A 20,146-nucleotide genomic window follows, 5' to 3' on the forward strand; every position below is an offset into this window, starting at 1 on the left:
CACTTGGGGACATTGATTAGTGGTGGCACTTGGGGACAAAGCCCAGTGGCAGTGGCACTTGGAGACAAAGCCCAGTGGAGGTGGCACTTGGGGACATTGATCAGTGGTGGCCCTGGCACTGCTGGGAACAGCTGGATGACCTCAGAGGGCTTTTCCCACCTGAACCATTCCATGACTCCATAGATTTTCCAGCCACAGCGAAGCACAGAAGGAGACGCCCCCAGCAGCCTTTGGAGAGGACACAGATTTATTTATTTCACTTTAAAAAAATCCACCCCAAACCCCACCAGCCACCCCAAAAACGGCCGGGGTCCTTCCCTCCTCCAGCCTCTGCTAAAAAATAGGTGCTGTGATCTCTGCCCAGACATCAACCCCACACCAATCAGCAGCCCCAGCCTCGAGGGGGTTAATTAATTAATTAATTTTGGCTAACCAGGCACCTCTGCCGCTCCATAAATATTCCAAACGCGCTCAATCGCACCAGGAAGTTTAAAAATGCCCCTGACAGCAACAAACAACCCCAGGTTGATGTGTTGGGAGTGAAAAGCACATGGTAAAAAACCAAAAATCAGGAGTGCCCAAATCCCCCAAAATTCCCGTGTCTCATGGGAACTGGGGACAACGTGCAAGGTCCTGGAGAGGAGGAGGGACCCAGAGGATGCACAAATGTTACACCTGGGAGCAGCTCCGTGTCAGCTCTGCTCAGCCCCTGGGTCCCAAATCCCTGGATAAAACCATCTCTGGATCCCAAATCCCTGGATAAAACAATCTCTGGATCCCAAATCCCTGGATAAAACAATCCTTGGATCCTGCAATCCCTGGATAAAACCCCTGGATCCCACAATCCCTGGATAAAGCAATCACTGGATCCCAAATCCCTGGATAAACAATCCCTGGATCCCAAATCCCTGGATAAAACAATCCCTGAATCCTGCAATCCCTAGATAAAACCCCTGGATCCCACAATCCCTGGATAAAACAATCTGTGGATCCCACAATCCCTGGATAAAACAATCCCTGGATCCTACAATTCCTGGATTAAAACAATCCCTGGATCCCACAGTCCCTGGATCCAACAATCCTTGGATCCCACAATCAGGAGGCTCAGGAAAAATGGGAACTGGGAAAAAAAAAAATCCTTCAGAACATGAGGATGGAGCTGCAGGTCCTGGCAGCGCCAAGCTGGCTCTGGGTGGGATGGAATTCCCTTTTCCCACACTGGGATTTGGGGCTGGGGCTAAACCAGTGCTCCCAGCACAGATGGAACCTCTCCCTTTTCCCACTCTGCTCCCAGCAGGGATGAGGCCATGGAAAGCTGGGGATTATCCCAAGCAAATTATAAAAACAGAGGAAGTTTTGGAAAGGTGGCCTTGGCTCAGGGAATGCCTGGCAGGGAGGTGCTGCCTTTCCATCACTTTGGGAATTTTTTCCGTCATTTTTCCTTTGCTATTAAACCTCCTTCATCCCTCCACATTCCCAGCTGAGCAGGGACAGCAGCTCCAGCATGGGAGCTGCTCCAGGAAAACTGCAGGGAAACTCCAGGAACAGCAGCCAGGGGTGACACTGAAGGGCAAGGAGCCTGTGCCAGGCTGGCACAAAAGCCATGAGGAAGCTGATCCCAAGGGAGGGGAAAGCCAGGGTGCCCTGGGCAGACTGGGAGCTCCAGCTGGGGCTGTGTCCCACATCCTGCCAGCACAGGGATCAGGGATTCCCACTGGAACGGGGCTCAGCCATCAGCTCCAGACACCGGGACAATTAAAGGATGGCACCAGACTGGCTCAGGGTCCAGCTGATCCAACAGCCATGGAAGTTGGGCTCCCAGCAAACCTCTGGATCAGCTTCTCCTTAAAAAGGGTTATTCCAATGGGGAAGGAAAAAAAAAAAAAAAAAAAAAAAAAAAGGAAGGAAAAGGGGTTGCCTAAAAAATGCCAACTTGCAAAAAATGCCCAGATTGTTTCTCCATGATCCTTTCCCCAAATTCCCAGCGCAGGCTCCCCATTCTCCCAGTAGCTTGGCACAGCCAACACCTCCCCTGGTACAAAAACACCCCCTGGACTGGGGGGCTCCCTGCTCTGCTCTGCTCTGGCACACAACCAACAGCTCCCAGCGGGAATTCCCTGTTCTCACTGCTCCTTGGGCCGGCCCTGGCCCCGGCAGCGTGCCAGGAGCGGCCCCAGGCTGTGCCACAGCTCCGTGTACATCAGCGTGCCCACGAAGACAAAGGCCGTGCCCAGCCAGTGCCAGCCCGTGAAGGGGTTCTGGAAGTACAGGATGGAGAAGATGAGGCTGACGAACTTGCGCAGCGTCACCACCAGGGTGACCGTCAGGGACGTGCACTCCGTGGTCAGGATGAAGACGCCGCGGATGCAGACGTACCTGGGAGCAGCAGCTAAGGGACAGCAGGTGTGGAAACTGAGATTCCCTCTGGGAATGGGAAGGAGCAGGGGATGGGCAGCCTGGTGTGGATGGGGGAATTCCCTCCTGGGATCAGCTGGGTTGGAACAGGACACACCAAACTCAGGAAAAGCCCAAATCTGATTCCCCCACTGGAGCAGCTGGAGCTGAGTTGGAAGCTCCAAACTCCTCCACTTCCATGGAGCAGGAGTCCCAGAATCCCAGAACAAACCAGGCGGGAAAAGACCTTTGAGATCATCAAATCCAACCTAAAAACCAGAAGTTCCCTTTCCCCGTATTTTTGGAGTAACACCAACAGCAGCTCCTGAGGGCAGGGAAGACTCCAAGGATTTTCCTCCTGGGAGCAGGAGCTAAGGGACAGCAGGGATGGAGACTGGGATTCCCTTTGGGAATGGGGAGGAGCAGGGAGATGGGCAGCCTGGTGTGGATGGAGGAATTCCCTCCTGGGATCAGCTGGGTTGGAACAGGATGCTATGAACTCAGGGAAACCCCAAATCCCAGATTCCCCCACTGGAGCAGTCAGGGCTGAGTTAGAAGCTCCAAACTCCTCCACTTCCATGGAGCAGGAGTCCCAGAATCCCAGAACAAACCAGGCTGGAAAAGACCTTTGAGATCACTGAGTCCAGCCTAAAAAACCAAAGTTCCCTTTCCCCATATTTTCAGAGTTACACCAACAGCAGGGAAGTCTCCAAGGATTTTCCTCCTGAGAGAAGCAGGTAAGGGAGAGCAGGGATGGAGAGTGGGGATTCCCTTTGGGAATGCAGGAGCAGGGAGATGGGCAGCCTGCTCTGGATGGGGGAATTCCCTCCTGGGATCAGCTGGGTTGGAATGGGACACACCAAACTCAGGAAAAGCCCAAATCTGATTCCCCCACTGGAGCAGCTGGAGCTGAGTTGGAAGCTCCAAACTCCTCCATTTCCCCTGGAATTCCAGGGAGCCAGGGATCTCCTGGATCTTCAGGAGTTCCTGGATTCCAGGGAGCAGAAGTCCCAGATTCCCACAATGAACCAGGCTGGAAAAGACCTTTGAGATCACTGAGCCCAGCTTAAAAAACCAAAGTTCCCTTTCCCTGCATTTTTGGAGTTACAACAACAGCAGCTCCCGAGGGCAGGGAAGACTCCAAGGATTTTCCTCCTCCTGAGAGAAGCAGGGAGATGGGCATCCTGCTCTGGATGGGGAAATTCCCTCCTGGGATCAGCTGGGTTGGAACAGGACATATCAAACTCAGGGAAACCCCAAATCTCAGATGCCCCCACTGGAGTAGAATCCCAGAACAAACCAGGCTGGAAAAGACCTTTGAGATCAAGTCCAACCTAAAAACCACAAATTCCCTTCCCCCATATTTTTGGAGTTCCACCAGCAGCAGCTCCCGAGGGCAGGGAGGACTCCAAGGACTGAGGAAGGCAGCCCCAGCCCTGCTGTGCCACCCCACAGAAGGTGGCATCAGGGATAAAGGATACTGGGTGATGACGTTCATCAGGAGGTAGAACCACATGATGGGCAGGGTCAGGCCGATCACCGGCACCTGGAACAGCTCTGCAGGGAAAAAAAAGGGAAAAAAATGGGAAAAAAAGGAAAAAGGACGGGATGAGGTCATTGCTGGAGAAGCCTCTCTCCTTGCCAAGCCTAACCATGATCCAGGACTCCCTGCAGCCTTACACAGCCTGCAATTCCAGAGGGAAGGATGGAAAATAAGGGAAAATATGAGGAGAAAAGCTCTGTTGTGCTCTCCTGTGTCAGAGGAATTCACTCTGTTCCCACAGCAAATCCTGGGGAGCACCAGCAAAAAAAAATAAAGCCCAGCAGGTCCATGTTGACATCCCTTATTGAGGATCAGGTCCTGGTGCTCCCATTGCTGAGCTCCCATGTTCCTTTTCCCAGGGATCACTCTTGGATGTGGTTGGTGTGTGGGAATTGGTAAGAAACTTGGGTTTTAAACAGGGAATTATGGAATGGTTCCTTAAATTCCACCCCATTCATGGCAGAGACACCTCCCCCTATCCCAGGCTGCTCCAGCCCCAGTGCCCAACCTTGGGCACTGCAGGGATCAGGGGCAGCCCCAGCTGCTCTGGGAATCCCTTCCCAAAATCCCACCCCAGGCTCCCTCTCCAGGGAATTCCCTCCATTCCCAGCTCTCCCAGCCTGCCATTGGATCCATCCCCACCCCGACTCCTCTCTAGGAAGGGATTTTGGGATCTGGGGGCTTCACTGGGAACCTCAGCACTCCAGGAAGGGTCTCCCTTCCCTTTGCCATCCCCAACTTCCATAAAAATCCCTGGGGATGGATTCTGAGTGTCCCAAATCCCAGAATGGTTTGGGTGGGAAGGGCCCTTCAAGCCCATCCCATTCCAATGCCACCATCCCAGGCTGCTCCAGCCTGGCCTTGGGCACTGCAGGGATCAGGGGCAGCCCCAGCTGCTCTGGCAATGCCAGCCCAGGCAGGAATTCCTTCCTGAAATTCCTCCAAATCCAAAAGGCCTGGAACGCCCCAAGATGCCAGCATGCACAAATGCAGGAATGAACTTCCCAGAGGATTTCCCAGAGGATGGGGAGGCCCAGGAGCAGGGAGGCCCCAGCCCAGCACTCACCAGACTGGCTGAAGAGCACGGCGTGCTGGTAAATGTTGGGAGCCAGGAGCAGGAACCCAGGGAGCGGCAACGCGTGCTGGGGGAGAAACAAACCAGGGTGGGATCAGGGGAGGGGAATCCACCCAAAACCCCTGCTGGAGAGCAGCTGGATCAGAGCAGCTGGATCAGAGCAGCTGGATCACTGCCAGCTCCCTCCTGGCAGTGTGGGATCCTTTTTGTGCCCAATGCAGGAGTGGAAGCGTGTCCCAGACGTCTTTTATGGAAAATCCTTTCCTTGGGATTTTTCCTCCTGAGAAGCTGAGAGGCCTCAGGAACAAAATGCAAACAATGGTTATCTGCTGCTGTGGAATGCAACAGGTGCATCTGGGATTGGTCCATGTTGGTTGTTTCTAATTAATGGCCAATCACAGTCAGCTGGCTCAGACAGAGAGCTGAGCCACAAACCTTTGTTATCATACTTCCCTTTTCTATTCTTAGCCAGCCTTCTGATGAAATCCTTTCTTCTATTCTTTTAGTGTAGTTATAATATAATATTTATCATAAAATAATGAATCAGCCTTGTGAAACATGGAGTCAGATCCTCATCCCTCACCCTCAGAGCCCTGTGAAGGGAGCCTGGAGCAGGGGGAGCCCAGGACTCACGTTGTAGAACAGAGCTTCCTTGGAGTGCTTCCCAAATCTCTTGTACAGAGTCTCCTGGAAAATGCCCATCCTGGCAGACATCAGCAGGGCAAAGGTGAGGGCAGCAATGCCTGCAAGGGAAGCACAGCCCAAATCACCAAATTTGGCTTTCAGGGAAAAAAAAAAAAAAACCAAACAAACTGCCCAGAGTTGGTAATAAAACTGGTAATGATTTTGGGATTTGATTACAGGTCTCCAAGAGATCCCTTAAAAGCACCAGGGATGCAGTTTGTGCCACTACTGATAACAATCAATCCCAGATTTCCCAAAGGGCCACCAACACACCCAGGGTGGAGGCAGGAAAGCACAGATAAAGCCTCATCTGTGAAATCGTGTGCTGAGGAACACCTGGAGCAGCCCCAGCCCCTCTCTCTCCCTCTCTCCTCCAGGCAGGGCTGCCTTTGCCAGGAGAATTCCCAGAATCCTGCCAGCATCCCAGAAATGTGGCCCTCACACACCCAGCAGCCACCAGAGGAAAGCCTGGGGTCCATCCTCTTCATTTGAGCTGGAGTCAGACGCCTGAGGGGAGACACAAGAGTCACCAAGAGCCACCAGGTCCCTGCAGCAGCCCCAGGCTTCCCACCCTGCTCCAGGGAATGCAGAGATCCCAGCAGGAAATGGCAGAGTCTGATCAAATCAGGATTTTTCCTGAAAGGAACGGCCTGGTTTGATGAGACTGAACTCTTTTCACCACAAAAATCATCAGTATTGCTTGTCAAGCCCTCAAAGCCAGCTCATTCCCAAATCCCTGTGTGGGATGTACCTTCATCCCATCCCCAGGCTCCTGTGTCCCCAGGCCATTCCCAAATCCCTGTGTCCCCATCCCATTCCCACATTGCTGTGTCCCCATCCCATTCCTGTGTCCACATCCCATTCCTGTGTTCCTCTGTCCCCATTCCCACATTCCTATGTCTCCATCCCATCCCATCCCCAGGCTCCTGTGTCCCCATTCCCACATTCCTGTGTCCCCATTCCCAGGTTCCTGTGCCCCCATCCCATTCCCACATTCCTGTGTCCCCATTCCCAGGCTCCTGTGTCCCCATCCCATTCCCAGATCCCTGTGTCCCCATCTCATTCCCATGTTCCTGTGTCCCCATCCCACTCCTATGTTGCTGTGCCCCCATCCCATTCCTGTGCCCCCTTTCCCAGGTTCCTGTGTGCCCATCCCATTCCAGGTTCCTGTGTCCCCATTCCCAGGTTCCTGTGTCCCCATCCCACTCCTGTGTTGCTGTGTCCCCATCCCATTCCTGTGTCCCCATTCCCAGGTTCCTGTGTCCCCATCCCATTCCTGCATTCCTGTGTCCCCATCCCCAGGTTCCTGTGTCCCAATTCCCAGGTTCCTGTCTCCCCAGTCCCAGAGGTGACTCTCTAGGAAGGAATAAGAGCCCTGGCCAAGCCCATCAGGAGCTAAAACCAGTCCTAAAACCAGACCTAAACCAGACTTATTGTCAAGAAATGGAGGAGATGAGGCTGAGGGCACAACTGCAGCTGGAGCTGCCTCAGCTCCCTGCCCGTGCTCCAGGACAATCAGATTGATTCCCCTTTCCCTCAGCTCCAGCCCAGGCTCAGCCCTGCTGGGATGGACTCAGGATGAACTCAGAGCCCAGCCCTCCCTCAGCCCCTGAGGGTGAAAAACTCTGGGATGAAGGGCAATTTGGGGCTGTGGGATGAAGGGAATTTGGGGCTGTGGAATGAAGGGGAATTTGGGGCTGTGGGATGATGGAGAATTTGGGGCTGGGGAATGAAGGGGAATTTGGGGCTGTGGGATGAAGGGAATTTGGGGCTGTGGGATGCTGGGGAATTTGGGGCTGTGGGATGATGGGGAATTTGGGGCTGTGGGATGATGGAGAATTTGGGGCTGTGGAATGAAGGGGAATTTGGGGCTGTGGGATGAAGGGGAATTTGGGGCTGTGGGATGAAGGGGAATTTGGGGCTGTGGGATGAAGGGAATTTGGGGCTGTGGGATGAAGAGGAATTTGGGGCTGTGGAATGAAGGGGAATTTGGGGCTGTGACAGCTCCCTTCATTCCCAATCCCTCTGAGCTGGATTAAGTGCACCAATTGTCACTTTGTGCCACTTTTTGTCACCAGCTGATGGGGACAGGCTGTGGGTCTGTGCTGGGGACGATGGAGAATTTGGGGCTGTGGGATGAAGGGGAATTTGGGGCTGTGGGATGAAGGAGAATTTGGGGCTGTGGGATGAAGGGGAATTTGGGGCTGTGGGATGAAGGGGAATTTGGGGCTGTGGGATGAAGGGGAATTTGGGGCTGTGGGATGATGGGGAATTTGGGGCTGTGGGATGAAGGGAATTTGGGGCTGTGGGATAAAGGGAATTTGGGGCTGTGGGATGAAGGGGAATTTGGGGCTGTGGGATGAAGGGAATTTGGGGCTGTGGGATGAAGGGGAATTTGGGGCTGTGGGATGAAGGGGAATTTGGGGCTGTGGGATGAAGGGGAATTTGGGGCTGTGACAGCTCCCTTCATTCCCAATCCCTCTGAGCTGGATTAAGTGCACCAATTGTCACTTTGTGCCACTTTTTGTCATCAGCTGATGGGGACAGGCTGTGGGTCTGTGCTGGGGACGATGGAGAATTTGGGGCTGTGGGATGAAGGGGAATTTGGGGCTGTGGGATAAAGGGAATTTGGGGCTGTGGGATGAAGGGGAATTTGGGGCTGTGGGATAAAGGGAATTTGGGGCTGTGGGATGAAGGGGAATTTGGGGCTGTGGGATGATGGAGAATTTGGGGCTGTGGAATGAAGGAGAATTTGGGGCTGTGGAATGAAGGGGAATTTGGGGCTGTGGAATGAAGGGGAATTTGGGGCTGTGGAATGAAGGAGAATTTGGGGCTGTGACAGCTCCCTTCAGACCCCTCTGAGCTGGATTAAGTGCACCAATTGTCACTCTGTGCCATTTTTTGTCACCAGCTGATGAGGACAGGCTGTGGGTCTGTGCTGGGGATGAAGGGGAATTTGGGGCTGTGGGATGAAGGGGAATTTGGGGCTGTGGGATGAAGGGGAATTTGGGGCTGTGGGATGAAGGGGAATTTGGGGCTGTGGGATGAAGGGAATTTGGGGCTGTGGGATGAAGGGGAATTTGGGGCTGTGGGATGAAGGGGAATTTGGGGCTGTGGGATGAAGGGGAATTTGGGGCTGTGACAGCTCCCTTCATTGCCAACCCCTCTGAGCTGGATTAAGTGCACCAATTGTCACTCTGTGCCATTTTTTGTCACCAGCTGACGGGGTCAGGCTGTGGGTGCTGACCCAGGGACAGCTCTGAGCGTGTTCCACGTGGATTTGCTTCCTTCCCTCCTGCTCTCCCAGCACAGGCACTTCATTTAAAGGTGAGGCTGGAAAAATCCAGCCTGAAAGGCAACAACCTCTTGTGGGATGGAAAGAAGGAAGATTTCTGGTGGATTTTTGTTTAGGATTCACCTGCTCCTGCCTGCCACACGAGGCAAGGAAAAGCAGCTTCTTTCTGTTACCTCTGAGGCAGAAAAATGAGATTTATTCCCAAAAAGCAGCATGAGCAAGTGTAATTAATTAATTAATTAATAATTAATGAAATCCCACAGGAAAATAGAACCAGGAGGAAAAGCTGCTGGGGAGCAGATGCAGAGGAAGGAGACACCTCCATGAAAAATCAGACAGAGGGAATTGCTGAGGTTGTCCCTTGCCATGCTTACCACTTGCTTTGCAGACATGAAGGTGCAGGTGAAGATGCCCAGGGACACCAGGGCTATGGAGCTGTACTTGGACACGCTGTACCTGCACAGGGGACAAGGGACACGTCACCAACCCTGCCTGGCTCACATCCACCCCTGCTCCAAACCTGGCATGAGGGGCACATTCCCACCCCTAACCCTGGCAGGGCCAGCTGACTCCAGCTCAGCACCTCAAGAACCTTTTCTCCCCACATTTATCCCAAAGCTCCAGCCTTGACTCTGTGCAGGCACAGCTCAGAATTATCAATGTGTTATTAATGTGTTATCAGCATGTTATCAGCATGTTATTAATGTATGATCAATGTGTTTTCAGTGTGTTATGCACATGGGACAAGGGACACATCAGCAACCCTGCCTGCCTCACATCCATCCCTGCTCCAAACCTGGCATGAGGGGCACACTCCCACCCCTAACCCTGGCAGGGCCAGCTCAGCACCTCAAGAACCTTTTCTCCCCACATTTATCCCAGTTTATCCCAACACTTCTCCCAGTTTATCCCACAGCTCCAGCCTCGATTCTGTGCAGGCACAGCTCAGCCTTCCCAATGTGTTATCAGCCTGTTATCAGCATGTTATTAATGTATGATCAATGTGTTTTCAGTGTGTTATGCACAGGGACAAGGGACATGTCACCAACCCTGCCTGGCTCACACCCATCCCTGCTTCCCTGAATTCCTGCTCCAAACCTGGGATTTGGAGCCACATTCCCACCCCTAACCCTGGCAGGGCCAGCTCAGCACCTCCAAGCTTTTCTCCCCACATTTATCCCAGTTTATCCCAACACTTCTCCCAGTTCATCCCACAGCTCCAGCCTCGACTCTGTGCAGGCACAACTCAGCCTTATCAATGTGTTATCAGCATGTTATCAGCATGTTATTATTGTGTTATCCACACAGCTGTGGAAAATCTCTTCCCAGCCCAAAATTCCAGCCAAGGAAGGAGGGAGAGGTGGAGATGCACAAGGAGCTATTCCAGCCTCTGTGCCCTGCTCTCTGTCCCAGTTTCCCATCATTAAAATCAGAATATTAAACAGGAAAAGTGATGGCACCAAACACCCACAGCAGGATTCAATGCAGAGCATTCCCTGAAGAGAGGAAGTTTGGGATTTACCTTTTCTTCAGGATGATGATCCCTAGAGCCATGCTTGCTATGAGAGAACCCTGGGGGAATAAAAAAAATATAAAAAAAAAAAAAAAAAAAAAAAAAGAAGAGAAAACCAAAGCAGGAGATCAGAGGCCAGAATTGCCCAGCCTGGGATGCTCATCCCAAACTGCAAGAACACCAAGAGAAACTCCAGACTGGAGCAGGAAAAGTGACAGGGAGAAGGAACAGCTTCCCTGAGGTTGGATTTTGGGAAAACTCCTGCCCTGAAAGGGCTGTGCCAGCCCTGGAGGGATTTCCAAGCCCTGTGCATGTGGCACTTGGGGACAGGGGGCAGTGCTGGCCTGGCAGTGCTGGCAATGGTTGGACTCCAGGAGTTTAAAGTTCTTTTCCTGCCTCAGTGATTCCATGATTGTGAGTCCCTTCATCCAGGAGAAGGTGAGCCAGCTGCCTTGGGAACCAGGATTGGATCTCCTGGCCAGGGATCTCCTCTTTCTTCTTTTCCAGTGTGTGACCAGAACCCAAATCCCTCTGGAAATCCCATCCACCCTGCAGCAAAGCCAGCTCCAGGCCTGGCTGCAGGAGCAGAAGCACCCCTCAGAGTTCATGTGGGACAGGTCTCCTGCAGTGTCCCCTTCCCAGTCCTGCACTCCTGTGTCCCCAACCCATTCCCAGGTTCCTGTGTCCCCATTCCAGGTTCCTGTGTCCCCATTCCACAGGTTCCTGTGTCCCCTTTCTGCCATTCCTGTCTTCCTTTGCCATTCACATTCCCACATTGCTGTGTCCCCATCCCATTCCTGCATTCCTGTGCTCCCATCCCATTCCAGATCCCTGTATCCCCATTCATTCCAGGTTCCTGTGTCCCCATTCCAGGTTCCTGTGTCCCCATCCCATTCCCACATTGCTGTGTCCCCATTCCCAGTTTCCTGTGTCCCCATCCCATTCCTGTGTCCCCATTCCCACATTCCTGTGTCCCCATCCCATTCCTGTGTCCCCATTCCCACATTCCTGTGTCCCCATCCCATTCCTGTGTCCCCATTCCCACATTGCTGTGTCCCCATCCCATTCCTGTGTCCCCATCCCATTCCTGTGTCCCCATCCCATTCCTGTGTCCCCATTCCCACATTCCTGTGTCCCCATTCCCACATTCCTGTGTCCCCATCCCACTCCCACATTCCTGTGTCCCCATCCCCACATTCCTGTGTCCCCATTCCCACATTCCTGTGTCCCCATCCCACTCCCACATTCCTGTGTCCCCATTCCCACATTCCTGTGTCCCCATCCCACTCCCACATTCCTGTGTCCCCATCCCATTCCTGTGTCCCCATCCCATTCCTGTGTCCCCATTCCCACATTCCTGTGTCCCCATTCCCATGTTCCTGTGTCCCCATCCCATTCCTGTGTCCCCATCCCACTCCCATGTTCCTGTGTCCCCATCCCATTCCCAGGGACAGGAAAAACCCTGGGCTGGTTTTATCCTTTAGAACCTCTCCTGATTCCAGCTATTCCACCCCCAGGATGTGCTGTGGGGAAAGAGCTCCCACCAGGAGATTCTGTTATTCCCAACAGCTGGGGCTCCATTTCCTTGGGGTTTAAAAGATCTTTTAGCCTGGCACTCATCCACACTTAAGGTAAGAAGCAATTTAATGGGTTTTTTTCCCAAAGCAAAGACCTGTGCAGGTGGAATTAATCCCAAATCCCAAATCCATGACCTGCAATGTTCAAGACCAGAACGTGACCCACTTGGTGGCAGGGAAAGCTGGATCCCAGCCAGAGCCTGGGATTGGTTTTGTCACCCCCTCAGCTCTGGAATTCCAAAGTCCTTCCTGTTTCCCTGCCTGTCCATTAATCTGGAATTTAATGATCAACTCCATCAAGCGAAACCTTTGGAGCAGGGCTGGAGCTCGGGATCTCCACAGGGGCTTGGTGCCCTCAGGACACGTGGAGCAGGGACAGCTCCAGCAGCAAGGATGGAACGGGAGCCCCAGGAGGAAGAGGAGGATGAGGAAGAGGAGGATGAGGAGGAAGAGGAGGGAGCTCACCGAGCGGAAGATCATGTGCAGCGGCATGGCGATGTTCAGGTTCAGCGCGTAGTTATTGACCACGCTGACGGTGAAGAACATGGCCACCATGATGAAATAATTCCTGAAACAGGGATAGAACACCTGGGAGATGGGCAGGAACCTCCCTGAGATGCTTAGGGACCCCTGAGGAAGGCACAGAGAGCTCTGGAGCACAGCAGAGCTCTTGGCTCTGTCACCAGTTCAGAAATGTGAGGTGAATTTGGGTGATTTTCCAGGAAAACTTTCCCTTCCCACTCCCACCACACCAAATCCCAGACACAAAAAGCTCTTGAGGCACAAAAAAACTCTTCCCTGTGCAAAACTCTGCCCTGTTCTGTCGCAGACATTTCTCCACAGAAATCCTTTCTTTCGGATTTCTGTGTCTTCGGGAGGCCAGAGGCTCCAGAAGAGAAGGTAAACAATGATTATCAGATGCTGTGGAATGCAACAGGGACACCTTGATTGGTTCATTTCCTATGTTTATAATTAAGAGCCAATCACCAGTGCAAGCTAGGGGACTGAGTCCTTGAACACAACTTTGTTGTAGATTCTTTCTTTCTATTTCTTAGCTAGCCTAGCTGCTCTGCAAACCTCTCTCTATATTCTATTAGTGTAGTCATAATGTATTATATATAATATCTTAATAAATCAAGCCTTCTGATCAAGATACAAGATTCACCGTCTCTCTGTCACCAGCTGTGACCCACTCAGGTGCGGTAATACTGTTCCTGTGACAAGGAATGGAAATTTCCATTGAAAATTCCTGCTAAACGAGTGTGGATTTTATCCAGCCCGACAGCTCCCCAACGTGGCTCTGCAGAGCACGGATGGGATTTCCAGAGGACAAGTGGAAAATCCATTTGATGAGAAGCTTTTTGGAGATCAGAGAGAGATCCAGGCGATTCCTGCCTGGGGCTGTACCTGATGGGGATGGCCGGGCGCTTCCTGCCGAAGTTGGCCTCGAAGATGAAACCTTCCACAGCAATGAACAGGAACTGGGAGAAGGTGACGATGTTCCCACAGCCTGGGAACTGCCTGCAGGCAGGGACAGACAGGGATCACAGCAGCCATGGAGCAATGACACTGGCACCCAGCAAATGAGGGGGAATCCTGGCCCTGTTCCCAGAATCCCGTCCCTTTTGCCAAACTCCCATCCCTTTTTTTATAATCCCATCCCTTGTTTCATAATCCCATCCCTTTTTTCATAATCCTATCCCATTTTTCATAATCCCGTCCCTTGTTCCAAAATCCTATCCCTATTCCCAGAATGCTGTCCTTATTCCCACAATCCAATCCCTTTCCCAGAATCCTGTCCCTTCTCCCACAATCCTATCCCCTTTTTCTATAATCCTATCCCGTTTTCCAGAATCCCATCCCTATTCCCAGAATTCTATCCCTATTCCCAAAATCCCATCCCTTTTTCTATAATCCCATCCCTTTTTTCACAATCCTGTCCCTTTCTCCAGAATCCAATCCCTTTTCCATAACCCAATCCCTTTTTCCAAACTCCTATCCCTTTATCCAGAATCCTGTCCCTTTCCCAGAATCCTATCTCTTTTTCCAAAATCCCTTCCCTGTTCCCAGAATCCTGTCCCTTTTCCAAAATCCTATCCCTTTTTCCAGAATCCAATCCCTATTCCCATAATCCTGTCCCTTTTTCCAGAATCCCATCCCTTTTTCCAGAATCCTGTCCCTGTTCCCAGAACCCTGTCCCTGTTCCCAGAACCCTGTCCCTTTTTCCAAAATCCTGTCTCTATTCCCAGAATTCTATCCCTAGTCCCAAAATCCCATCCCTTTTTCTATAATCCCATCCCTTTTTTCATAATCCTGTCCCTTTCTCCAGAATCCAATCCTTTTTCCACAACCCAATCCCTTTTTCCAAAATCCTGTATCTTTTTCCATAATCCAACGCCTTTTTCCAGAATCCTGTTCCTATTCCCACAATCCAATCCCTTTCCCACACCCCAATCCCTTTCCCAAAATCCAATCCCTTTCCCATTCCCCAATCCCTTTCCCATTCCCCAATCCCTTTCCCACATCCCAATCCCTTTCCCATTCCCCAATCCCTTTCCCACACCCCAATCCCTTTCCCTACCCCAATCCCTTTCCCTACCCCAATCCCTTTCCCACACCCTAATCCCTTTCCCACACCCCAATCCCTTTCCCACTCCCAGAATCCCTTTTCCCACAATCCAATCCCTATTCCCCCACCCCAATCCCTTTCCCAAAATCCAATCCCTTTCCCAAACCCCAATCCCTTTCCCACACCCCAATCCCTTTCCCACACCCCAATCCCTTTCCCAATCCCTTTTCCATTCCCCAATCCCTTTTCCAGTCCCTAATCCCTTTCCCACACCCCAATCCCTTTCCCACTCCCTAATCCCTTTTCCCACACCCCAATCCCTTTCCCACACCCCAATCCCTATTTCCACACCCCAATCTCTATTTCCACACCCCAATCCCCTTCCCACACCCCAATTCCTTTCCCAATCCCTTTTCCTCTCCCCAATCCCTTTTCCATTTCCCAATCCCTTTCCCAAACCCCAATCCCTTTTCCCACAATCCAATCCCTTTCCCACACCCCAATCCCTTTCCCACACCCCAATCCCTTTCCCACACCCCAATTCCTTTCCCAATCCCTTTCCCACACCCCAATCCCTTTCCCACACCCCAATCCCTTTCCCACACCCCAATCCCTTTCCCATTCCCCAATCCCTTTCCCAATCCCTTTTCCATTCCCCAATCCCTTTCCCACACCCCAATCCCTTTCCCACTCCCTAATCCCTTTTCCCAAAACCCAATCCCTTTCCCACACCCCAATCCCTTTCCCACACCCCAATCCCTTTCCCACACCCCAATCCCTATTTCCACACCCCAATCTCTATTTCCACACCCCAATCCCCTTCCCAATCCCTTTCCCAATCCCTTTCCCACACCCCAATCCCTTTCCCAATCCCTTTTCCCACAATCCAATCCCTTTCCATCTCCTGCAGGGATTTCCCTCCACATTTCCCAACAGGAACAGCTCAGTGGGGCCAGGAGTGACACAAACCCTGCTGGATCCCCCCTTTCCCATGGGAAGTGCCTTTGGGGGATTCTGTCCCCTCCCAAAAGCTGCTGAGTTTGGGTAATCTGAAGTAATCTGAGGTAATCTGAATTTCCAGGGGGAAAATGCAGCTGGAAATTCAACATTCCTCACTGCTGCTGTGCCAAGGTCAGCTCTGTGCTGGGGCAGCTTTGCTCAGTTTCCTCTAAAAGAGCTTCAGCTCCTCTGGGATTTCTGGGTGCCAAAAAACCCCATTGTGAATTCTAGAATGGACCAAAACTGGGATTTCTGGGTGCCAAAAATCCCTTTGGTTGTGAATTCTGGGAGTGACCAAAACTGAGATTTCTGGATGCCAAAAATCTCTTTGGTTGTGAATTAAACAATGGACAAAAACTGGGATTTCTGGATGCCAAAAATCCCTTTGGTTTGAATTCTGGAATGGACCAAAACTGGGATTTCTGGGTGCCAAAAATCCCTTTGGTTGTGAATTCTAGGAGTGCCCAAAACTCCTCACAGGAGCCCCAAAAATTCCTGGCAGAAATCCCATGTGACATCCATGGATCTTTTTAACTCCAGCAGGTTGCAAAATGCACAAAATTCTGTCCGAGCTCAGCAGGGACCCTCTCAGTCCCTTTCTAGAGGGATCCAGGAGTGCAGGAATGGCACAATCTCTGAGCAAACCAAACACTTCTCCTGTGGCAACAGGAATTCCTGCAGGGAATCCAAAGCAAGCCTCCCTGAGCAGCTGCAGGAGCAGGGAAGGATTTCAGAGCAGGCTGGGACAGGGCAGACAATGACAAGTGGGAGATGCAGGGATTTTGGCAATATTTCCATTTTTTTTCTTCTACAAGACAGAAACTGAGGCCAAGCATTCCTGGGAGAGCCCATGGCACACACACTGTGCCTGGGTGCAGATTTGCAGGATTCGAGCTGGGAAATGCTCTGGAAACCAGGAATTTCCAAGCTGTCCCCTCCAAATTCTCCTGTGTCACCCCACAGAGCTCTGAGGAGCAGCAGCACCTGGGGAAGGCAGGGCTGAGAAAGCAAAAAGGGATTTATTTTAACAGGAAAAATCAAATCCCAGGGATTTCGCCCTGAGCCTCTTCCCTCTGCCCACCTGGCAATTCCCAGAAGAATTATCAATAAAACTTTCACTATCAATAAAACTTCACTATCAATAAAACTTCATGAGCCATAAAACTTCAAGCCTGAAGCTGAAAGGTTCAAAAGCTCCCGAGGAAAAGTGACCTTGAAGCAGAGGCAGAAGCTGCAGGATGGCCAATCTTATCTCCAGCCTTATCTGCAGCCTTCCAGCTGCAGAGATAACCCCAGGCTGGGCTTTGCCTCCTCCCAGAGCCCTGGGCATGACCCCATTGTATCAGCACTGCTGGCACTCAGGGCTCTGTGCTGGCTGATAAGACACAGATAAGAATTCTGGGCTCCTTTTGTGCCTCACAATCCTCACTCGGATCCACCTAAAAAATGAGATTAATCCTGATCTGCCAGCCCAAGATCTGCTTCAGCTGTGGACAACTGGCAACAATCATCCCAGCGAGAAATTTCCTCGCACTCTCTCCAAATTCACCACATGGAAAGGGAGAAAATCTGATTTTTGTCCCTCCCACAGCAATTTGAGCCCCTTCAATCAAGAAATTGGAGATTTCTTGTTCTGCCTCCATGATCCAGCAGGAATATTTCTCTCCTCTGCCCTGCAGCCACTCTGCACACATTTAAAGCTTTTTCTGTGCCCTCAGGCATTTCCAGATTAAACAATTCTCATTCCTTTGCTTTATTTTATAAATCCTGAGCAAATTTCTTCCCAATTTCTTCACCTTTGCTACTCCTCCACTGCCTTTTCCTGGCATCCTGCTCCAGGATTTTGCTTGTTTTATGGCAATATCAGAGTTGGGATATTGGGAATATCAATATTCATCTGCAGGGGCAATTTTCCTTCTAAAACTCAATGAAATAATGAAATTATCCCAATTTTGGGACTAAAGGTGAGCAGGGCAAGTAAATGGCACAGGAATTGAGGAGTGGAGGAATTTTGAAAGTGGATGGGAGGTGCTGCTTGAAAGAGGTTTTGTGTGAAAAGCAGCTTTTCCTTGCTGTCTGCAATTGGACTTCTGGAATTTGCTCCTCTGGGTTTCAGCCACCTTTGAATCATTCAGTCTTTGAACAGGGCCAAATATTTTGCTTTAAGGTTTGCTTGGAGGATACATGAGTGGCAAAAAAAAGCCAAATCCAAAAGTTTTTTTTTTTTTGCTTCCAAAGGGTTCATTCCTCCTCTGTCATTCAGGCAGGAAAGGCAGAGATTGGAGCAATCCCTGAGAGGAAAAACAACAACTCACACAAGTCTCTTCCTCCAGGAACTGCTTCTGGATTTATATTGGAGCAAATATCCCAACTGCTGGGTTTTGCAGCCTCTTTTTTCCTTTGTGATTGGGATTTGGATGGGCTGGCAGGGGTGAAAGGGAGGGCTCAGGGTGCAGCCCCACAGTGACTCACGGGGTGCCACACACCAAACCAGTTCAGGCATCGGCTGCCCAAACCCTGCCAGCCTTCCTCCAGCAGGGTGAGCAAGGTGAGAGCCCCAAAATCATCAGGGGCAGGAAAGGTGAGATCCCCAAAAATATCAGGGTGAGTGAGGAAAGTGAGAGCCCCAAAAACATCAGGGTGAGGAAGGTGAGATCCCCAGAAATATCAGGGAGAGGAAGGTGAGAGCCCAAAATCACCAGCGTGAGTGAGGAAGGTGAGATCCCTAAAATCATCAGAGTGAGGAAGGTGATATCCCCAAAAAACATTGGGGTGAAGAAGGTGAGAGCCCCAAAAACACCAGGGTGAAGAAGGTGAGATCCCAAAATTATCAGGGTGAGGAAGGTGAGATCCCAAAATTATCATGGTGAGTGAGGAAGGTGAGATCCCCAAAAACATTGGGGTGAGTGAGGAGGATGAGATCCCTAAAATCATCAGGGGGAGGAAAGGTGAGATCCTCAAAAACATCAAGGTAAGTGAGGAAGGTGAGATCCCCAAAATTATTAGGATGAGGAAGGTGAGATCCCAAAATCATCAGGGTGAGTGAGGAAGGTGATCCCTAAAAACAATGGGGTGAGGAATGTGAGAGCCCCAAAAACATCGGGGTGAGTGAGGAAGGTGAGATCCCCAAAATCATCAGGATGAGGAAGGTGAGATCCCCAAGGACACTGGGGTGAGGAAGGTGAGAGCCCCAAAATCATCAGGGTGAGGAATGTGAGGTCCCCAAAACCATCAGGGTGAGTGAGGGAGGTGAGAGCCCAAAAACATCAGAGGGAGTGAGGAAGATGAGAGCCCCAAAAACACCAGGGTGAGGAAGGTGAGATCCCCAATAACATTAGGGTGAGTGAGGAAGGTGAGAGCCCAAAAACATCAGGATGAGTGAGGAGGATGAGATCCCCAAAATCATCAGGGTGAGGAAGGTGAGATCCCCAAAAACATTGGGGTGAGTGAGGAAGATGAGAGCCCCAAATCATCAGGGGGAGTGAGGAAGGTGAGACCCCCAAATTATCAGGCAGGTGAGTGAGGAAGGTGAGATCCTCAAAATCATTAGGATGAGCAAACTGAGATCCCCAAAAACATTGGGGCGAGGAAGGTGAGATCCCATGAATATCAGGGGGAGGAAGGTGAGATCCCCAAAATCACCAGGGTGAGTGAGGAAGGTGAGATCCCCAAAAACATCAGGATGAGGAAACTGAGATCCCCAAAAACACAGGGGTGAGGAAGGTGAGATCCCATGAATATCAGGATGAGGAAGATGAGATCCCCAAAACCATCAGCCTCCAATCTGGCAATCAAGGGGACTCGGTGACTTTGCAGAGTGACGATCCCAGGTGGAGAACATTCCCAGACTTCCAGGTGCAGAACATTCCCTGCTGTCCCCGGGCACAGCTCCTGTCTCGTCCCGGGGATTTCAGCGCTGCCCGGCATGGGGACAGCGGAGAGGGGACATCCCCATGCCCGGACAGGTCACCGACACGGCCACAGGCAGGGGACACCCCCAAAACCCCCAAACCCCACTGAGGGGACACAGGCGATGCTCCAACTCTGGGCTCCTCCATGAGGGACACCAAGGCCTGAGGGGTGAAACCCCCTCAGTGCCCCCGCAGCCCAAATCCCCCCAATCCCCCACAGCCACCGTGGCACCGCTGCTCCCCTCACACACGCTGAGGCCTCACCCCGATCCCACTGCCACGGGCTCCCCTGAGAGGCCTCACCCCGATCCTACGGCCATGGGCTCCCCTGAGAGGCCTCACCCCGATCCCACTGCCATGGGCTCCCCTGACCCTTTATCCCCCCCCAAACCCTCCCCGCGGCCCCGCACCTGGCCAGCAGCTCCAGGAACACCACATTGCTGCAGCAGCCGCCGAACACCAGCCCCACCGCCACGGCCGGGTGCATGGTGTCGCTCCAGGCAACGAGGCGGCGTCCCGGGCCGCGGCCGCATCCCGATCCCGGGGCTCTGCCCCGCTCCCGGCCCCGGCCCCGCCGCCCCCGCTT

General features: G+C 51.9%; 1 protein-coding gene across 1 annotated transcript; it reads right to left on the reverse strand.

The window, feature by feature from the left end:
• Window positions 1-229: 229 nt before the first annotated feature.
• SLC35B4 (solute carrier family 35 member B4) lies at window positions 230-20,146 on the reverse strand. Its single transcript, XM_063153645.1, has 10 exons — window positions 19,971-20,146; window positions 13,489-13,602; window positions 12,547-12,649; window positions 10,514-10,563; window positions 9,366-9,447; window positions 6,143-6,203; window positions 5,646-5,755; window positions 5,004-5,079; window positions 3,876-3,951; window positions 230-2,376 (listed from the first exon to the last, which is right to left on the reverse strand). Exons 1-10 carry the CDS (start codon window positions 20,045-20,047, stop codon window positions 2,124-2,126), a joined length of 1,002 nt encoding a protein of 333 aa, XP_063009715.1. The 5' UTR covers window positions 20,048-20,146; the 3' UTR covers window positions 230-2,123.

This window comes from Melospiza melodia, chromosome 4, assembly GCF_035770615.1.
Source record: "Melospiza melodia melodia isolate bMelMel2 chromosome 4, bMelMel2.pri, whole genome shotgun sequence".
Taxonomy (NCBI): domain Eukaryota; kingdom Metazoa; phylum Chordata; class Aves; order Passeriformes; family Passerellidae; genus Melospiza; species Melospiza melodia.